This window comes from Stenella coeruleoalba (genome assembly GCF_951394435.1).
Source record: "Stenella coeruleoalba genome assembly, chromosome: 16".
Taxonomy (NCBI): Eukaryota; Metazoa; Chordata; class Mammalia; order Artiodactyla; family Delphinidae; genus Stenella; species Stenella coeruleoalba.
Window position 1 is genome coordinate 65,348,735 of NC_137162.1, and position 21,664 is coordinate 65,370,398.

General features: G+C 37.6%; 1 protein-coding gene across 13 annotated transcripts in view; it reads left to right on the forward strand.

Moving 5' to 3' along the window:
- The window catches only part of CTNNA3 (catenin alpha 3), a 1,677,393-nt gene that overhangs the window by 1,360,318 nt on the left and 295,411 nt on the right, over positions 1-21,664 (forward strand). For all 13 annotated transcript variants that reach the window (XM_079899786.1, XM_079899790.1, XM_079899787.1 and 10 more), the window contains one exon: positions 401-552. In XM_079899786.1, coding sequence (XP_079755912.1) covers positions 401-552 — 152 coding nt within the window. The remainder of the gene's footprint in view (positions 1-400; positions 553-21,664) is intronic.

Below are 21,664 nucleotides of genomic sequence, written 5' to 3' on the forward strand. Positions count from 1 at the left end.
ATTTAGCAACTCAAATGTTTCTTTTCTTTAAATATTTTTATGTTTACAATTTCAACTATTATTCACACCAATTCTTTTTTGTCATTTCTTTGAGCTTACACTGGATCGGATGAAAAATAATTATATGTTTCCAACCTTGGTCAAAACAAAAATGCTATAAAGGAGAAAGATAATCTTTTAAAACATTTCCATAACGATGCCTTTCTTGTCTTTGGTTACCTTTGTATTTCAGAGATTCAAGATTATCCTGCCAGAATGTTTTGTCTCCCTACATTTAAAAAATAATTGAAATATTATTAATCAAGTATTTGTTTAAAAATATGATTCCCCATTTCCCGGAAACTCCAGAAATCTGAAAATACAAATAGGACAATTTTCTCTTTCTTATTCATTTTAACAGTAATTCCGGAATTTGTAACACAAGTGAATGTTGCCTTGGAAGCCTTAAGTAAAAACTCTTTGGATGTGTTTGATGATGATCAGTTTGTGGACATCTCAAAAAAGATCTATGATACAATTCATGATATTAGATGTTCAGTCATGATGATTCGGGTAAGTTTGCTTTACCTTCTATTGAATTATTGTAACACTTTTCACCATCTGGTATGCCTGGAATGATTGCAAGAAATGTTTTATTTCTATGCTGTAACGTCAACGCTGAAATTCATTAGAACTTTAGAAATTCATATGTATCCCCAAAATCAGATCTACTGTCAAAAACAACGCTTTTACTTATGTATATGGTTGTAACTTATGCAAATGAGCACTTTTAACTGCCACATGTGCAGAAATGATAGAAATCATTGTGTGCAGGATTTGCTGAAGTGTCACATAGCATATCAAAAGCCAAAGAACAATACATAAAGTAATTTACTTTCTTTTCTTGAGCAGAAAGGAGAGGATCTTTCTCATCACTACTGAAATTTATAGAAAAATGTGTCTAAAACAAGGTATTTCTATGGCTGAACCCTCTCATACTACATCATAGAATCAGAGTGTTCTGTAAGAAATCTCTCTTGTAACTGCCAGAAACAAGAAATGTTTGAGAGTTGTCTATTTGGGAGAATACATACCATCTTCCTGAGTGTGAAATTGAGTCGTTCGTTGTGGGCACACCGCATATACACAGACCAAGATTATTTGTTTTTACTCAAAATGTTAATGTGGGATATTTTTTTAATGCTATTAAAAAGAAAAAAAAAAGGGCTTCCCTGGTGGTGCAGTGGTTGAGAGTCCGCCTGCCGATGCAGGGGACACGGGTTCGTGCCCCGGTCCGGGAAGATTCCACATGCCGGGGAGTGGCTGGGACCGTGAGCCATGGCCACTGAGCCTGCGCATCAGAGCCTGTGCTCCGCAATAGGAGAGGCCACAACAGTGAGAGGCCCGCGTACCGCAAAAAAAACAAAAACAAAAAAACAGTAGAAGTTTTTGGGAAAATGCACATATAAATATATGGAGATAGATTATTTTAGGATTGGTTCACCTGGAGGCAGAGTCAAATATTTGTGTTAACATTAGTCTGTTTAGGAAAAAGTGAGACAGAGAACCAACAAGTGGCGATGATGAGTCACTGCAGACAACTTGGGCTTGAGCCTGGGCAACTCTAGGAGGGTACTGTAGAGCACACCTCAGAATTATCTTACCTTAGGGAAACAAAATCCAGCTTATCCACCTATTCACCCTTGGTTAAAGGCCACCTCTCTTCAGAGGTGTTACCAGAGCCTCCTGCAGTGCCAATCAAGCTCTTGTGGCCAAAATCCACCCTGAGGCGGAGTAAAGGAAAGAAGAATCAGTAAGACTGGTGAGTGCAATTTGTAAGTATGAGTAGAGTTCAATTTGAAGGCCTCTGGAATTAACTGTTAGTAAGACTGTGAGATGGAATTGGATGTACTGAGGAGATAAGGATGGAGCCTCAGTAGTATCTGACAGGTCTGAATGTCATAGGTTACATGGAGCAGTTCATAAAAATGGAGCCAACTGAGGACCTTGTAGGGAAAAGGGCCAAGAGAAGTCGAGGAGCCTCGCAGGGCAGATGGATGCTTATGGAAGAAATTGTAAGAGAAAGTCTAGAGGTGTCAAGACATGGGATCTAGCACTTCAGAGCTCGGGAAAACCTGCCAGCAAGCCAGTTATACAGGGAGAAACCTCAATATATATTTATGAACAGTCTAGAAGTATTTGTTCGTATGTGACTGGGAACAGTGGTAGTGTACTAGTACTATGTCTGAACGGCAAAGTACCTTTGCCAAATAGTTTCTTCTTCTAACAAAAGTTTTTGTTCCTTACCTGTGTGGACTAGGTGACTAGTGGGCTAGTATTAATTCAGAGCTGGATAGGTGGAACCAGGAGGGAAACACTGAAAGTATGAAGAAGGCACATAAACTTCAGGAGGTAGCTTTACAAGAGTGAAAGCCCCACATTTCCAGTATCCCTTGGTGGATGTTTGAGAAGATAAACCAGTGAAATAGCATAGGTGAACCAGGGCAGGGAATGCGTTTTGGTTTCTGTTTTGTTTTTTTCTGCAAAAGCTATCTAGGGACAAAAGTTTTATAACCTCTCCCACTTGAATATTCTAGTATTTAAATTTTTTATTATTATCAAAATAGCTTACTTATAGCAAATTAAATTGTCTTGCCATTATTTCTGTATATCCCTCATTTGCAGTAGTCCTGTTTAGGGCAGGAGAACAATTTATTGTAATTCTTAACAGCCTTAGAGGGCAGTAATTTTTCCCTATAGCCATCTCTTTTTCAAGGTAAATGCTTCAATTTCTTTTAACTGTTCCTCATAGAAATAATTGTGTTGTTTTGTTTTGTTTTGTTTTGTTTTTTGCGGTACACAGGCCTCTCACTGTTGTGGTCTCTCCCATTGCGGAGCACAGGCTCCGGACGCGCAGGCTCAGCGGCCATGGCTCACGAGCCCAGCCGCTCCGCGGCATGTGGGATCTTCCCGGACCGGGGCACGAACCCGCGTCCCCTGAATCGGCAAGCGGACTCTCAACCACTGCGCCACCGGGGAAGCCCAATAATTTAGTATTTTGTGTTCTTTACTAGTCCTTATTTAACTTTTCAACAAACTTCTCAAATGAGACTATCAAAAAGCATACTCTAATTAGAGCCAGTCCGTTGTCAAATAAAGTGGAAGATGTATTCTTACATTACGGCTATTAATACAGCCAACTACTGTTAGCCTAATTTTTCCCCTCTTAAACACCGTGATTATTGGATAGACAATAACATTTTTGTTTTTATTTTTTATACTGTTGTTGCCTGTATATCCCTTCTCCATTTTGATTTGATGTGTTTGCTCTTGGGCCCAAATCCTAATGCTACTAAACCTGCATTATATTTCTAAATGATTCTTCATGTAATTTATCAGGTTGTTTTTAATTTTGGTTGGTGACCATACCTAAATTAGTATTAATTAGAAATATGAGATTATAATCTTAGTTCCTTCATCTAGATTACAAATAAAAATATTAAATTATATTGGCCCTTAATCCCTGCTAGATAGCTCCAGTTAAGGGCATTAGTGTTAAGATCCCTTAGAATCTGATGCTCCAGCCAGCTGAGAACATACTGGTAAGTGTTTGGTTTGAAAGAATGTTTTTTTTGATTGTTGAGGTAAAGATACTCTTTCTTCAAACACATTTTATGGCCAAAAAAACCCAGATAAAGGCAGAAATCCTGTGCTTGAAACGATGCGGGATAATCTAGAGGCCCATTATCTCTGTCCCTACACCCCCAGTCACCTAGACAGCTGCTAGGGGCACCTGTACAGCACTTCTGCAGGGATTCCTTGGATGATGACCCAGAAACCATTGTACTTAACTGCTAATTTCATTATAGTATGAAAAATAGAAGGGTAACTCAGGTGTAATTAATGAAAATCTCTTTTTTTTTTTTTTCCTTTGAGGACTGTCCCTTTATCATAGACGATAATAAAATTGATCTGGTATAATCTTCTCTTTCAAAGGTCAGATGTAATGCTGACCAGTATCCTGAACTTAGAACTGCAAAACTTTATTTAGAGTATCGAAAGAGTGTCAACATTAAGGCAATACATGTATAATTATGCAAGTTCAGGGAAGGCTAAGCTGTGCTCTTGAGAATGTGTGTGCGTGTTACAGAATCCAGTCTTGCACCTGAATTTTCATGAGTGTTCTTCAGTGCTCTTGAGATGATAAAATACTAACTTAAGATCGTAGCCTGATATTTTATAGTTTTACAAAAAAATATGATTATACTGGTCTTTAATATTTATTTTGATGAATAACTATGTTTGCCATTGTTTAGATTATTTTTTAAATTTCTGAGTCAAATACTGTGACTATTACTATCTCCACTGGATTCAGTGTATGGACAGTTGAGTTTGTAGAATCTCATTCTTAACCTTGGAGAGTAGGAAGTATTAATATTTTTTATCTGTTTGGTGTTTAATATCTATGTGTAAATTTTACAGTGATTAAGGGCTGTATGGTCAGGCCACTTAAGAAGGCTGTTCTCTTGCTCTCTGTACCTCCCCTCCCCGACCAGTGCCTGCTTCACCTGTATCTTATGCATAGGGCTGACCTTCCTACATACTCGCCCCAGGCCCCAGCTAGTGATTGTTATTATTAAAGGGGGCTGTGAAGAGCATTCCCCTCTGCTGGTTTCCCTGGTAACTAATGAGCCCATCTGAAATCAATTCCCCTGTAACTGGCAAACTCCCCTTTCTCCCGGAGTGAGGACGGCTGCCATGTCCTGCCCGTCTTCTGAAGCACACGCTGGGGTGTCTCTCCAGGACCTTGCTCCAGACGCGTAAGCTCCCCCATCCCTTAAACCACTGACGTCTCTGTTGCTGACTCCCAGCTTTCTTCAGTCTTGAAGCTGGGCGAGCATAGGGCTTGTAGGCCTGTGCGGTGCAGCCCAGCAAGAACCCTAATAATATAACGGTTAAAACGAAAGCAAGTAACAAATCTCACTAAGCTTCAGTTTCCTCCTTTGTAAAATGAACTTGGTATTATACCTACTTTAAAGGATTATTAGGCTGACAAAACGAGCTAACAGAAATGAAGTACTTAGTAAATAGTAGTCTAATAAGAAGATAGCTTCTATTGCTGTTACCACTGTGAATAGAACTAGTACTACTGAAACTGCCTATGATTTTGTATATCTTGAAGAATGTTAGCTATAGAAGCTGTAGAAATATGCTCATGGAGCAACGTGAAGCTGAAACCCAGAAAGTAACTTGAAAGGGTGAAGTTCAAAGCATTATTTTTTTTTCTCACGGTACCGTTTACATTGTATAAGAGGACAGCCATGTTTATCAGCATTGGGTGTCTGAATTATAGTTGATTTAATGCAAATTTTGCTTTTGAACCCGTATTACTTTAAGCTAGCGTTATAATTCTGCGTATTGTTTTTCTTAACCTCTTGAAACACACAAGGAGGCTCAGTGGCTCATCTTTTTGGTAAAAGGTGCTTAACCAGAAATAGAGGAAATTTGAAAAGGATGGCGTAAGTGAATTGTGAGAGACTAGCGTGGGTGGCCAGAAGTGAAATACTCTCAAAGAGAGGAAAAGATTCAGCAAAAATTCATCCTGTAACAGGTGTTCAGAATGTAGACTTTCATATATTTTCTTTGTACATTTTCACATGTGAGTTATCAAAAGTTCTCTGAGAATACAGAGAACTTTCCAAAGACGAATGTGAAGATTTTCAGGACCATCATAAATTTAGATTTTCTGTGTTAGTTTTCTGACTTTATGTTTCAGGGAAGAGGAACATATTTTGGATATCTCACTTGATGGAAATTAATTTTTGAAAAAACAAAGAAAAATAAAATAAATTAAAAAAACATTTACATGTCCCAGTTTACATGGACCATCTTTACCTGAATCATTTAAATGGATTCTAGAATTGGAACATAGTTTAATATACAAGTTCAGCTTATATAGCCAGAAAAACCTTTTGTGTCCAGTTCTACTATGTGTATAGAAGTAGATAGATTTATAGCTTTTACTGGAATAATATATAATTTTTAAAATTTAAATTACTTGCACTGTCATGATTTCTTTGAACTTCTTTCATTGTCTACCGTAGTGTCTTTTCTTCATGACCTCAAAAATGATTTTTCTTTATATGTCTTCTGGACTGAGCTGCTGTTTTTCTCTTTGAAGTCTCACTCACACTGCCAGAGAGAACGGCTATGGTGGTGTCAGTTAGAAGCTAACCAGTGTAGAATATTATCTTGTACAATTAGAACTCTGTGTAATGCAACTTGGAAATGAAGAAATGGTGAAAAAAATACTGTGTAAAATCAAGACGTGCATTGAAGTCCCTGTTTTACATTACCACTTACATTGTTATTTTACATGATATCATTAGTTTCTTCGCTGTGGAGGGAAATGAAAGCATACCATTAAATTACTACTTTTACCTAGTAAAGTAGCTTTAAAATTGTACTTAAAATGAAAGACAAAACACTGTTCCCTAAGATTAGGAACAAAGTGAGAATGTCCATTTTCCAAAGCAGTGCAATGTTATGGATGTTCTGGCCGGAACAGTAAATCAATAATCATAATATTAATAATAATAATATAATAAATAAAAAGTATATTGGTTACAAAGGAAAAAGTGAAACTGTCTAGATTGGTAAATTATATTCTTAACTACATTGAAAATCCTAAAAAATAAATTTATAACAACAAAAAAAAACATTCTAGTAGAACTGATAAATAAGTTTAGATCACAGAATACAGGATCACAGAATACAAGGTCAGTATACAAAAAGCAATTTTATAATGGGAGCAAGGGAAAAATAAAAATAAGGGCAAAATTAATGAAATAAGAAAAGTACAACAGGGACTTCCCTGGTCCTCCAGTGGTTAAGACTCGGCGCTTCCACTGCAGGGGGTTTAGGTTCGATCCCTGGTCAGGGAACTAGGATCCTGCATGCCACAGGGTGCAGCAAAAAAAAAAAAAAAGAAAAGTACAGTAGAGAAATACAATGAAACTCAGAGTATATTTTTCTGTATAGTAGTAACTAACAACTAGAAAATATATCTTTTAAAAGTACAGTATATTTCAGCATTAAAAATAAAATAAACTTAGTGATAAATTTAACAAAGACGTACATGATCTAAACTCCGAAAATCATAAAAATTTCAATTTTACAAATATTCAAAAATATTACTAAGAAAAACTAAAATTACTTAAATATTTGGAGTTCATCATATTTCTGGACTGGGAGACTCAGTATTGCTAAAGGTGTCAATTTTCCCCAAATTGATTTTTTGGGTTTTTTTTTTCCTGCGGTGTTTGATCTTTGTTGCTGCGTGCAGGCTTTCTCTAGTTGCAGTGAGCGGGGGCTGCTCTTTGTTGCCGTGTGTGGGCTTCTCAGTGCGGTGGCTTCTCGTTGCGGAGCACGGGCTCTAGGCGCAAGGGCTTCAGTAGTTGCAGGACATGGGCCCAGTAGTTGTGGCTTGCGAGCTCTAGAGTGCACGCTCAGTAATTGTGGCACACGGGCTTTGTTGCTCCGAGGCACGTGGGATCTTCCCAGACCAGGGATCGAACCCGTGTCCCCTGCATTGGCAGGCGGATTCTTAACCACTGTGCTACCAGGGAAGTCCCCCAAAATTGATTTTAGATTTAATGATGTCCCAGACAAATTCTCAGCAGACTTTTATGAAGACTAATAGTCCAAGGTGATTACATGGGTATATACATTTGTCAAAACTCATCAAATTGTACACATAAAATTACTTGTAAATTATATTGATAAAGATAATTTAAGAAATTAATGTTTTGCCCAGTAGCCAACACCTTAGAAAACAGGCAGTTCTTTTTTTTTTTTTTTTTTTTTTTTTGCGTTACGCGGGCCTCTCACTGTTGTGGCCTCTCCCGTTGCGGAGCGCAGGCTCAGCAGCCATGGCTCCCAGGCCCAGCCGCTCCACGGCATGTGGGATCCTCCTGGACTGGGGCACGAACCCGTGTCCCCTGCATCGGCAGGCGGACTCTCAACCACTGCGCCACCAGGGAAGCCCCCACAGGCAGTTTTAATTAAAGTCCTACCAAACAGTATTAATTAGGACTAATTAGAAAGGCCTGCTTGGACTTCTGAAAATGCTAACACTTTGAATACTATAAAATTAACACCTTTCTACTTTATAACTGTCTGCCTACCAGATATTTCTAATGCATGTCTCCTCTTTTGTTGATTTTTATTCCCTATATTTGTGACTCATTACTTATTATCTTAGATCAGGGGTTGGCAAACTTACGGCCTTAGGGCCAAATTTAGCCCACCATCTGTCTTGTATAGTCTTCAGGTGAAGAATGATTTTAATATTTTTAGATGGTTGAAAAATTTGTAAGAAGAATTTCTGAAATGTGAAAATTATATGAAATTCTAATTTTAGGAATACAGACACACCCATATATTATACCTTGCTCTTTGTGCTACAGCAGAAACTATGCCGCTCACAAAGCCTAAAACATTTACTATTTGGCTCATTACAGAGTAAGTTTTCTCACCCTTGTTTTAGATAGTCTGTTTTGACTGTTTACCAAAATCTTGAATCCTTGCCCAAGGATCCAATCACTCCTTTATTAGTTTTCCCTTATAAATCCAATTGTCCAAAACATTTGAATATTAGAATTGTTTTTCCTTCCAAGTTCCTTGAATCATGTGACCACCTAGAACAACTTCTGCTAATTCTTTCTATTCCCACGGGAAGGGATGAATAGGAAGTGTCCCAGCCTCCTTTCTCCATCCTCCTTTTTACCCTGAGGGCTTCCACGCCTTAGGTGCTCAAATTTTTTTACCTTTTCTTTTGTAGTTTGAGCTATCTGTGCTTCTTCCTTTGCAAATTTTATATTCCTGCAGAGAGACTCCTTTAATTACTAGGACTCACCCTTCTCCAAAAGCTGAATGGAATTTTTTTGCGTTCTTGGTATTTTCATTCAGCAGATAAAATTAAATTTTAGCTTAGCCTTTGATTATCATACATTTTGAAATTCACTTTTTGAGACTTACATGATGTTGAAATTCATCAACTTTATTCAACCATTGCTTCTTATTTTTTTTTTTTTTATGTTATGGTAGTAACAAATTTGTCCAAAGATTATTGGATTGCAAATGAATTTTCATAAAATAAGTACTTGCTGAGTGAATTTAAGCATGCAGTGAATTAGGGTAAGTGTATGTCTTGGTTTCCTTAGGACAGATTTGGATTATCCCCCTTTTCACTCTCAAAAGTATCAAATTTGGACGATATATTGTTATGTTCACTCTGGTTTCTGGGTCCTGATTATGCTGCTTGAGGCCCCATGTTGCATCATTTTTACCCACCAGACTACGTTCCACAGTGCCTGGGCACTAATGATCACAGTACTTTATCAAGCCAGGTTTTCCGACACTTTCTTTCCATAGGCCTAACTGCTAGCAAATGTTCCCTTCCACTCTTCATGCTCTGCAGACCCTTTGTTGACTGTGGAGACTCTATTCAGGCACCATTCACATTTATTTAACGTTCAAGAATTTACACCTTTTCATTTTTCGGTGGAAAGCAGATTTCCTGAATTCATCTTAGTCACTCTGCATTCTCACAGGAGTCTTGCCAGGGAATACCAATTAAAGCACTTTGTCCTTTTTGGAAATGATACGACTCCTTTATAGTGTCAGAGCCAGTTTGTAGAGAAGCCAATTTCCAGGGGGCTTTCTAAAGAAATTTAATAAAAGACGTGCAGCAGAGTAACCTTAGCTTTATATGCAGATTTAAATCAGACATTACTGGGAAGAATTCTGTAGTGAGGCTCTTGCTGTTTCCTCTGAAAACAAAGAGTTTAAGGCAAGGAAAAGCAGAATCGCCTGCTAGCACTGGTCAGCAAGAGGTGAGACTGTATGCTCTCAGTGCACTTAATGACCTTCCTCATGTGTGCACCATTTGAAGAGACTTTTGACTAAGGGAACAGAGGTGACTAGAGTAGGAAAAAGTGTTCACTGAGAAACCTGTTGGTTAAGCTACAAAGCAGCACCAGTCAGTGATCTCTGCTCATGCTGGGAGAGAGATGTTCAGCTTGAAGTCATTCTCGGGAGTGCTCTTTCACCAAAGGGTCAGAGCCATGGACTGGCAGGAGAGTCAGTGGTCCAAAAGGGCTTTGATGCAGACTAGCCTTGCACTCAGGGAACTCTACACAAGTGCTATGCAGAGCCTCTGATTCAGAGTAGCTGAGTTTAAGGAGCCAAGCATCTCTCTTTGAAAGTACCTTCAGGGGAAATAGCTAGCACTGTGAATAGAAAAATAATATGGGGAGGATGGGGGGATGTTTAGTTGTGGAATCTTAAGGGATTTTTCTTTATCATTTGTTTCTGGTAAGTTAATTATTAAATAATTTATTTCAATTTTTATAACTAAACTTGCATTAGTAATTAAGTAAATTAGTAAATATATTAAGTGTTAAATCTAATAATACGTTTTCATTATTTTCTATTTTGTTTTCATCCTAAAAACTCTTATGGGGGGCTGATGGCTTAACTCAAGTGAAATGTTTGGCTGCCCACATTTCAAAAGTAACTTTTGGAATGTTGAATAAGCCTTCTAGAGAAAAGAAGTCTGAAAGATACAATTTATGAAGTGATGACTTTTAAGATACAGACTTTGGCATAACTCATAGTAGGAGGGATATTGAGACTTTTGTGTTTCCAGTATCCGTAAAGTAAACGATGGAGTTTCAAAGGGAGAAATATTCTGGAGCCTGATAGCAAAGGTCAGGAAGTGAAGTGAGGCTCTTGAGGTCACACACTGATGGGGAAGTAACAGGATAAGATCCAGAGTCTTTGAGCACCTGGTTCAGGACATTTTCCTTTACCTCGGTAGAAGGAAACAGCCCAGTGTTGTTATGCGCTCAACAGGAGCCCTTCTACCTCACTGACTCCCCTTTGTTGATGGGCCACTTAGTTATAAACACAGAAATCCCAAGAACCACTTTTGGGGCAATTTGTTGAAGAATACTTATCCTACAACTCTCTTCCCTGCACCTTCAAATTCAGATACTTAGACCTCCTGACTGTTTCTCCAGTTTGACAGACATGCCTACACTTCTGGTGTCTTTCCACTTACTGCCCTCTCTAACCATGTGCTTCCTTTCTTTCTTTTTTCTTTTAATTTTTATTGGAGTATAGCTGATTTACAGTGTTATGTTAGTTTCAGGTGTACTGCCAAGTGAATCAGTTGTACATATACATATATCCACTCTTCTTTAGATTCTTTTTCCATATAGGCCATTACAGAGCATTGAGTAGAGTTCCCTGTGCTATACAGTAGGTCCTTATTAGCTATCTCTTTTATATATAGTAGTGTGTATGTGTCAATCCCAATCTCCCAGTTTATCCCTCCCCACCCCCAACCCCCAGTAACTATAAGTTTGTTTTCTACATCTGTAACTCTATTTCTGTTTTGTAAATAAGTTCATTTGTACCCTGTTTTTAGATTCCACATATAAACAATATCATATGATACTTGTCTTTCTCCGCCTGACTTACTTCACTCAGTATGACAATCTCTAGGTCCATTCATGTTGCTGCAAATGGCATTATTTCATTCTTTTTTATGGCTGAGTAATATTCCATTGTATATATGTACCACATCTTCTTTATCCATTCCTCTGTCGATGGACATTTAAGTTGCTTCCATGTCCTGGCTATTGTAAATAGTGCTGCAGTGAACATTGGGGTGCATGTATCTTTTCAAATTATGGTTTTCTCCGGATGTATGCCCAGGAGTGGGATTGCTGTATCGTATGGTAGCTGTATTTTTAATTTTTTAAGGAGCCTCTGTACTGTTCTCCACAGTGGCTGTACCAATTTACATTGCCACCAACAGTGAGGTGGAGGGCTCCCTTTTCTCTACACCCTCTCCAGCATTTATTGTTTGTAGATTTTTGATGATGGCCATTTTGACCCGTGTGAGGTGGTACCTTACTGTAGTTTTGATTTGCATTTCTCTAATAATTAGTGACGTTGAGCATCTTTTCATGTTCTTTTAAGTAAAACTGTCACTGTTTGCAGGTGACATGATACTATACATAGAAAATCCTGAAGATGCTACCAGAAAACTGCTAGGGCTCATCAATAAATTTGGTAAAGTTGCAGGATACAAAATTAATACACATAAATCTCTTGCATTCCTATACAGTAACAACGAAATATCAGAAAGAGAAATCAAGGAAACAATCCTATTTACCATCGCATCAAAAAGAATAAAATGCCTAGGAATAAATCTTCCTAAGGAGGCAAAAGACCTGTACTCTAACCATGTGCTTTCTACAAGAATTGCACAGCAGACTTCTTCAGGTCTGAGTTATCATTACCTTACATAACATCCTGCATAAGCCCTTTAAGAATCATGAATAAAAATAGCATCTTCCACTTCAGACAGCCTTTATCTTCTTCCTGAAGTTTATGTTTACCATGACAGATGGCATTATATACTTATGTGCTTATTTATCTATTGCCTGTCTCCCCATACAAGAATATAGGCTATATAAAAGAAGGAATTTTTAGACCTTTAAACTAAAATAAGATGTTAGACTTTTTCACAGTTAACGTGATTGATTTGGTTGCCAAATTTGACATTTGTTTGAAATATAATCATTCGACCGCACAGAATTAAGGGCAAGAAAAATGTTACTTTGTTATATTTTATATTACAAATAGTGATGGATAATAGGAAACTATCTCCATAAATATTTTCATGAAGAATTAAAATTTGCTTGATCTTTGGTTTAAGATAATTTTGACAGTGCCAATGATCTTTACTAAATATTGTACTCTGTGACCACTAACGCTATCACACATGTACGTACACATCTGTGTCAATGCTATTTGTCTCACTACGAGCTTCTGTAAAGTAGGATATATGTAGTTGGTTTAAAATGTCCTTTATTTTACCTAATGCTCATGACAAGGTTCCTCTTTAAAGATGATGGCAGTTGTAGAACACCCCTGATGTGACTTCTTGATTGTGTGCATTAGCTGCTGGGTTGTGAGAGAAGGAAAGATCCTTGAGGATGGAGTTTGTGGAACTTGCTGAAGTGTATTTTATACACATTATCTTGTATTATCAGTCCCTTGGTGTTATAGGCTCTGAAAAAAATCACAAAATTATCCACAAATTTACTGATTAAAATGTGTTTTATACTGTCTTATATTGCAGTGTTTGGAACAGAAATTTAATTAAAGTCATAAAATATAGAAAGATACCATAACAAAAATTATTTCTAATCCTTAAAAATGGCTGTAAAATACATTTTAACCAGTGCATAGTGGTCTGTATACTACAAAATATAAAAAAATAAAACCAGGTTTTTTTTTTCTTTTGTTGTTCTTTGTTTTTTTATACTGCAGGTTCTTATTAGTCATCAGTTTTATACACATCAGCGTATACATGTCAATCCCAATCACCCAATTCAGCACAACACCATCCCCACCCCACAGCAGTTTTCCCCCCTTGATGTCCGTATGTTTGTTCTCTACATCTGTGTCTCAACTTCTGCCCTGCAAACTGGTTCATCTGTACCATTTTTCTAGGTTCTACATACATGTGTTAATATACGATATTTGTTTTTCTCTTTCTGACTTACTTCACTGTTTATGACAGAATCTAGATCCATCCACGTCTCAACAAATGACTCAATTTTGTTCCTTTTTATGGCTGAGTAATATTCCATTGTATATATGTACCACAACTTCTTTATCCATTCATCTGTCGATGGGCATTTAGGTTGCTTCCATGACCTGGCTATTGTAAATAGTGCTGCAATGAACATTGCGGTGCATGTGTCTTTTTGAATTATGGTTTTCTCTGAGTATATTCCCAGTAGTGGGATTGCTGGGTCGTATGGTAATTCTATTTTTAGTTTTTTAAGGAACCTCCATACTGTTCTCCATAGTGGCTGTATCAATTTACATTCCCACCAACAGTGCAAGAGGGTTCCCTTTCTCTACACCCTCTCCAGCATTTGTTGTTTGTAGATTTTCTGATGATGACCATTCTAACTGGTGTGAGGTGATAACTCATTGTAGTTTTGATTTGCATTTCTCTAATAATTAGTGATGTTGAGCAGCTTTTCATGTGCTTCTTGGCCATCTGTATGTCTTCCTTGGAGAAATGTCTATTTAGGTCTTCTGCCCAGTTTTTGATTGGGTTGTTTGTTTTTTTTAATATTGAGATGCATGAGCTGTTTATATATTTGGGAGATTAATCCTTTGTCCGTTGATTCTTTCACAAATATTTTCCCGCGTTCTGAGGGTTGTCTTTTGGTCTTGTTTATGGTTTCCTTTGCTGTGCAAAAGCTTTCAAGTTTCATTAGGTCCCATTTATTTATTTTTATTTCCATTACTCTAGGAGGTGGATCAAAAAAGATCTTGCTGTTATTTATGTCAAAGAGTGTTCTTCCTATGTTTTCCTCTAAGAGTTTTATAGTTTCCTGTCTTATATTTAGATCTTGAATCCATTTTGAGTTTATTTTTGTGGTTGGTGTTAGGGAGTGTTCTAACTTCATTCTTTTACATGTAGCTGTCCACTTTTCCCAGCATCACTTATTGAAGATACTGTCTTTTCTCAATTGTATATCCTGGCCTCCTTTGTCATAGATTACTTTACTATAGGTGTGTGGGTTTATCTCTGAGCTTTCTATCTTGTTTCATTGATCTATATTTCTGTTTTTGTGCCAGTACCATATTGTCTTGATTACTGTAGCTTTGTAGTATAGTCTGAAGGCAAGCAGTCTGATTCCTCCAGCTCCGTTTTTTTCACTCAAGACTGCTTTGGCTATTTGGGGTCTTTTGTGTCTCCATACAAATTTTAAGATTTTTTGTTCTAGTTCTGTAAAAAATGCCATTGGTAATTTTATAGGGATTGCATTGAATCTGTAGATTGCTTTGGGTAGTATAGTCATTTTCACACTATTGATTCTTCCAATCCAAGAATATGGTATATCTCTCCAGCTGTTGGTATCATCTTTAATTTCTTTCATCAGTGTCTTACAGTTTTCTGCATACAGGCCTTTTGTCTCCCCAGGTAGGTTTATTCCTAGGTATTTTATTTTTCTTGCAATGGTAAATGGGAGTATTTCCATAATTTCTATTTCAGATTTTTCATCATTAGTGTATAGGAATGCAAGAGATTTCTGTGCATTAATTTTGTATCCTGCAACTTTACCAAATTCATTGATTAGCTCTAGTAGTTTTCTCGTGGAATTTTCAGGATTCTCTATGTATAGTATTATGTCATCTGCAAACAGTGACACTTTTCCTTCTTCTTTTCCAATTTGTATTCCTTTTATTTCTTTTTCTTTTCTAATTGCCGTGGCTAGGACTTTCAAAACTATGTTGAATAACAGTGGTGAGAGTGAACATCCTTGTCTCATTCCTGACCTTAGATGAAATGCTTTCAGTTTTTCACCATTGAGAATGATGTTTGCTGTGGGGTTTATTATGTTGAGGAAGGATCCCTCTATGCCCACTTTCTGGAGAGTTTTTTTTTATCATAAATGGGTGTTGAATTTTGTCAAAAGCTTTTTCTGCATCTACTGAGATGATCGTATGGTTTTTATTCTTCACTTTGTTAACATGGTGTATCACATTGATTAACTTGCATATATTGAAGAATCCTTGCGTCCCTGGGATAAATCCCACTTGATCATGGTGTATGATCCTTTTAATGTGTTGTTGGACTCTGTTTGCTAGTATATTGTTGAAGATTTTTGCATCTATATTCATCCATGATATTGGTCTGTAACTTTCTTTTTTTGTAGTATCTTTGTCTGGTTTTGATATCAAGGTGATGGTGGCCTCATAGAATGAGTTTCGATGTGTTCCTTTCTCTGCAATATTTTGGAAGAGTTTGAGAAGGATGGGTGTTAGCTCTTCTCTAAATGTTTGATAGAATTCACCTGTGAAGCCATCTGGTCTTGGTCTTTTGTTTGTTGGAAGATTTTTAATCACAGTTTCAGTTTCATTCCTTGTGACTGGTCTGTTCATATTTTCTATTTCTTCCTTATTCAGTCTTAGAAGGTTATACCTTTCTAAGAATTTGTCTGTTTCTTCCAGGTTGTCCATTTTATTGGCATAGAGTTGCTTGTAGTAGTCTCTTAGGATGCTTTTTATTTCTGTGGTATCTGTTGTAACTTCTTTTTAATTTCTAATTTTATTGATGTGAGTCCTCTCCCTCTCTTTCTTGATGAGTCTGGCTAATGGTTTATCAATTTTGTTTATCTTCTCAAAGAACCAGCTTTTAGTTTTATGGATCTTTGCTATTGTTTTGTTTGTTTCTATTTCATTTATTTCTGTTCTGATCTTTATTTCTTTCCTTTTGCCAACTTGGGTTTTGTTTGTTCTTCTTTCTCTAGTTCCTTTAGGTGTAAGTTTAGATTGTTTATTTGAGATTTTTCTTGTTTCTTGAGGTAGGCTTGTATAGCTATAAACTTCCCTATTAGAACTGCTTTTGCTACATCCCATAGGTTTTGGATCATCCTGTTTTCATTGTCATTTGTCCCTAGGTATTTTTTGATTTCCTCTTTGATTTCCTCAGTGATCTCTTGGTTATTTAGTAACATATTATTTAGCCTCCATGTGTTTGTGTTTTTCACGTTTTTTCCCTGTAATTCATTTCTAATCTCATAGCATTGTGGCTAGAAAATATGCTTGATATGATTTCAGTTTTCTTAAATTTACTGGGGCTTGATTTGTGACCCAAGATGTGATCTATCCTGGAGAATGTTCCATGCACACATGAGAAGAAAGTTTAATGTGCTGTTTTTGGATGGAATTTCCTATAAATATCAATTAAATCTTTGTGGTCTATTGTATCATTTAAAGCTTCTGTTTCCTTCTTTATTTTCATTTTGGATGATATGTCCATTGGTATAAGGGAGGTGTTATTATAGTCCCCCACTATTTTTTTTTTTTTTTGGCGGTATGCGGGCCTCTCGCTGTTGTGGCCTCTCCCGTTGCAGAGCACAGACTCCGGGCGCTCAGGCTCAGTGGCCATGGCTCACGGGCTTCCGCTCCGCAGCATGTGCAATCTTCCCAGACCACTGCACAAACCCATGTCCCCTGCATCAGCAGACAGACTCTCAACCACTGTGCCACCAGGGAAGCCCTCCCGCACTATTCTTGTGTTACTGTTGATTTCCTCTTTTATAGCTGTTAGCATTTGCCTTATGTATTGAGGTGCTTCTGTGTTGGGTGCATATATATGTTTAATTGTTATATCTTTTTCTTAGATTGATCCCTTGATCATTATGTAGTGTCCTTCCTTGTCTCTTGTAATATTCTGGTTTTTTAAGTCTATTTTATCTGATATGAGTATAGCTACTCCAGCTTTCTTCTGATTTCTGTTTGCATGGAATATCTTTCTCCATGCCCTCACTTTCAGTCTGTATGTGTCCCTAGGTCTGAAGTGGGTCCCTTGTAGACAGCATATAGATGGGTCTTGTTTTTGTATCCATTCAGCAAGCCTGTGTCTTTTGGTTGGATCATTTAATCCATTCACGATTAAGGTAATTATAGATATGTATGTTCCTGTGACCATTTTCTTAATTGTTTTGTGTTTGTTTTTGTAGATCCTTTTCTTCTCTTGTGTTTCCCATTTAGAGAAGTTCCTTTAGAATTTGTTGTAGATCTGGTTTGGTGGTGCTGAATTCTCTTACTTTTTGCTTGTCTGTAAAGCTTTTGATTTCTCCATTGAATGTGAATGAGATCCTTGCCAGGTAGAGTAATCTTGGTTGTAGGTTCTTCCCTTTCATCACTTTAAGTATATCATGCCACTACCTTCTGGCCTGTAGAGTTTCTGTTGAGAAATCAGCTGTTAACTTTATGGGAGTTCCCTTGTATGTTATTTTTCATTTTTCCCTTGCTGCTTTCAATAATTTTTCTTTGTCTTTAATTTTTGCCAATTTGATTACTATGTGTCTTGGTGTGTTTCTCCTTGGGTTTATCCTCTATGGAACTGTCTGCTCTTCCTGGACTTGGGTGGCTATTTCCTTTCCCATGTTAGGGAAGTTTTCGACTATAATCTCTTCAAATATTTTCTCGGGTCCTTTCTCTCTCTCTTCTCCTTCTGGGATCCCTGTAATGCAAATGTTGTTGCATTTAATGTTGTCTCAGAGGTCTCTTAGGCTGTCTTCATTTCTTTTCATTCTTTTTTCTTTATTCTGTTCTGCAGCAGTGAATTCCACCATTCTGTCTTCCGGGTCACTTATCCGTTCTTCTGCCTCAGATATTCTGCTGTTGAATCCTTCTAGTGTAGTTTTCATTTCAGTTATTGTATTGTTCATCTCTGTTTGTTTGTTCTTTAATCTTCTAGGTCTTTGTTAAACATTTCTTGCATCTCCTCGAGATCTTCACTGCCATTGTTTATCAGAGTTCCTGGATCATCTTCACTATCATTATTCTGAATTCTTTTTCTGGAAGGTTGCCCATCTTCACTTCATTTAGTTGTTTTTCTGGGGTTTTATCTTCTTCCCTTATCTGGTACATAGCCCTCTGCCTTTTCATCGTTTCTATCTTTCTGTGAATGTGGTTTTTGTTCCACAGGCTGCAGGATTGTAGTTCTTCTTGCTTCTGCTATCTGCCCTCTGGTGGATGAGGCTATCTAAGAGGATTAATGGGAGGGACTGGTGGTGGGTAGAGCTGACTGTTGCTCTGGTGGGCAGAGCTCAGTAAAACTTTAATCCACTTGACTGTTGATGGGTGGGGCTGGGTTCCCTCCCTGTTCGTTGTTTGGCATAAGGCAACCCAACACTGGAGCCTACCTGGGCTCTTTGGTGGGACTAATGACAGACTCTGGGAGGGCTCATGCCAAGGAGTACTTCACAGAACTTCTGCTGCCAGTGTCCTTGTCCCCTCAGTGAGCCATAGCCACCTCCACCTCTGCAGGAGACCCTGCAACACTAGCAGGGAGGTCTGGTTCAGTCTCCTGTGGGGTCACTGCTCCTTCCCCGGGGTCCCAATGCACATACTACTTTGTGTGTGCCCTCCAAGAGTGGAGTCTCTGTTTCCCCCAGTCCTGTCGAAGTCCTGTAATCAATTCCCACTAGGCTTCAAAGTCTGATTCTCTAGGAATTCCTCCTCCCATTGCCAGACCCCCAGGTTGGGAAGCCTGGCGTGGGGCTCAGAACCTTTACTCCAGTGGGTGGACTTCTGTGGTATAAGTGTTCTCCAGTCTGTGAGTCACCCACCCAGCATTTCTGGGATTTGATTTTACTGTGATTGAGCCCCTCCGACTGTCTCATTGTGGCTCCTCCTTTGTCTTTGGATGTTGGGTATCTCTTTTGGTGAGTTCCAGTGTCTTCCTGTTGATGATTATCCAGCATCTAGTTGTAATTCTGGTGTTCTCCTAAGAGGGAGTGAGAGCACGTCCTTCTACTCCACCCTGTTGGTTCCTCTCTCAAACCAGGGGTTTTTGCACATTGTCCATTATCAGTAAAATTCATGGTTTGGGAATAAATTCAGAGTGCCTGTTCAATGGAAATTTTTATTGAAAATAAATTTATAGACAGCTAACCTCTCCAATGAGTTTTGCTAATTTAACTCTTAGAACATAACCTTACTTTAGATTTGCCTCACAGTCCTCCATCTTCAAGGAAATTCTCTTTCTTTGAAATGCCTTTGTGACCGTGAATAACTCAGGTCTTCTTTCAGGTTGGATTTGCACTTGCAAAACAGGGAAAACAAATATACCTGCATTTGATCTGAGTTTAAATGGGATAACACATACACAGCATTCAGTGAAGTTTCCAACACGTTTAAGTGCTCAATAAGCATTATCATTATAACAAATTAGTAATGCAAATAAAATAAATTTGTTATGTGTGTTAGAGTAACAAATGCTAGCTGCTGTAATACAAGCCCCAAATCCCAGTAGCTTATCTCAGTGATGGTTTATTTATCGTTCATACATTGGTTTCATGCTAGCTAGTTTCCTGGATAGGTCTCTACTAGGTGATAACTCAGTGATTCACAGTCCTCCAGTCTTTTGATACTGCCCTAATGTGACCTCCACTGTCGCTGCAGAAAGGGAACAGACAGTAAGTAGATGATTAAACAGGAAGTTTGATGACCAGACTTCTATGAGGCATACTTCCTTCTGCATCCCAATGGCCAACACTCATTCCAATAGGATGCAAATCAACTGCAAAGGAGGTGGTAAACGTCTCATTCCTTTATGTCCAAGAAGAAGAAATGGGATTGGTGAACATCTGACCATTCCTTGTCACTCGCTCTTTCTTCCAGTAGTTATTGCTGTGCAATGAATTACCCTAAACTTAGTGACATAAAACAACAATCAATATATTATGCTCCCAGATTCTCTGGGTCAGAAGTTCACAAAGGGCATAGGCTTGTTCACTTGCACGTCTGATGTCTGGACTGAGGACTGGAAGACTAAGGAAAACTGCATTTAGCCTCTCATGAGGCTTGGTTTTCTCACAGTATGACAGCCTATGGATATTGGGCTTTTTTCATGGCATTTAGGGAATCCAAGAATAAGTGTTACAGTTAAAAAAGCACATATAATATTTTATTTTCTAACCTAACCTCTGAAATCATGCAGCGTCACTTCTGCTATAATCTATTGGTTACAAACAAGTCAAAAGCCTCCTCAATTCAAGAAGAGGAAACATGAACGCTACCTTTCAATGGAAGGAGTATAAAGGTCAAAAGGAACATATAGGTTGGGAAGTAATTTGTGCCCATCTTTGGAAAATGCAATATGCCTTATTATAATACTCTTATTGTCATCGTCTTTATTACTAATTTTTTACTGATTAACTTCGTGACCGTAGTTTAATTTAAACAGGCTTCTTCTTATTAAGTAGTAAAATAAATCAATGGAAATATGCTTAAACTATTCCAGGTGATCATTTGTTTAATTACAGAGTTTTGGGAGTTCTGATTAATCAGATATGCTAGTTAATTAGAAGAGTTTTAAATTGCCACATTTTAATGTCTTCTCTAAATGTATCCATTTTCTTATTTAAGATGTTAAGCTATGCACAGTCTTTTTTATATCTTCTTTGAAAAATAAATGCCTTTGAAATAAATATCTAGGAAATACAAAATAGAATAAAAGTCTTGAGAAGTATGTGTAGAATATGAAATTATCATGAACCTGGATAGCACGGAATGAAGAAGGTACCATATTAAGGAATAATTTTCTATCTGTTATGTAGTCTCCTCAGTCAACCACTTGAAAAATATTTGAGAATCTTCTGTCTTTCAAGCACTGTGCTAGGTTTTAAGAACACAAACATGAGTGAGATGTAATCCTTGTTCTCAAATAACTGGCATTCTCATGGAGTAAAGAGATACATAAGCAAATGATAGGATTTTATTGTGATAGTGCTATAATGGAAGCATATAGAATCATTGTTGGAAATATAGAGTTTTTAATTCTGCCATGGAGAAAATTATGCAAAGATGTAACCGTTTGGTGACATTTGAGTTGGGCTTTGATGAAAGAGTAAGAGTTGTGTAGTTGGCATTGTGGCTTAGGCCTTTTGCAAGAATATAGAGGTAAAGGTATGTTTAGAGAACTGCAATTAAGCCAAGGTGCCTGGACCCCAGTATACAGGTGTAGGAAGACTGAAAAGTAGGAGGATTCCAGATTGTTAATATT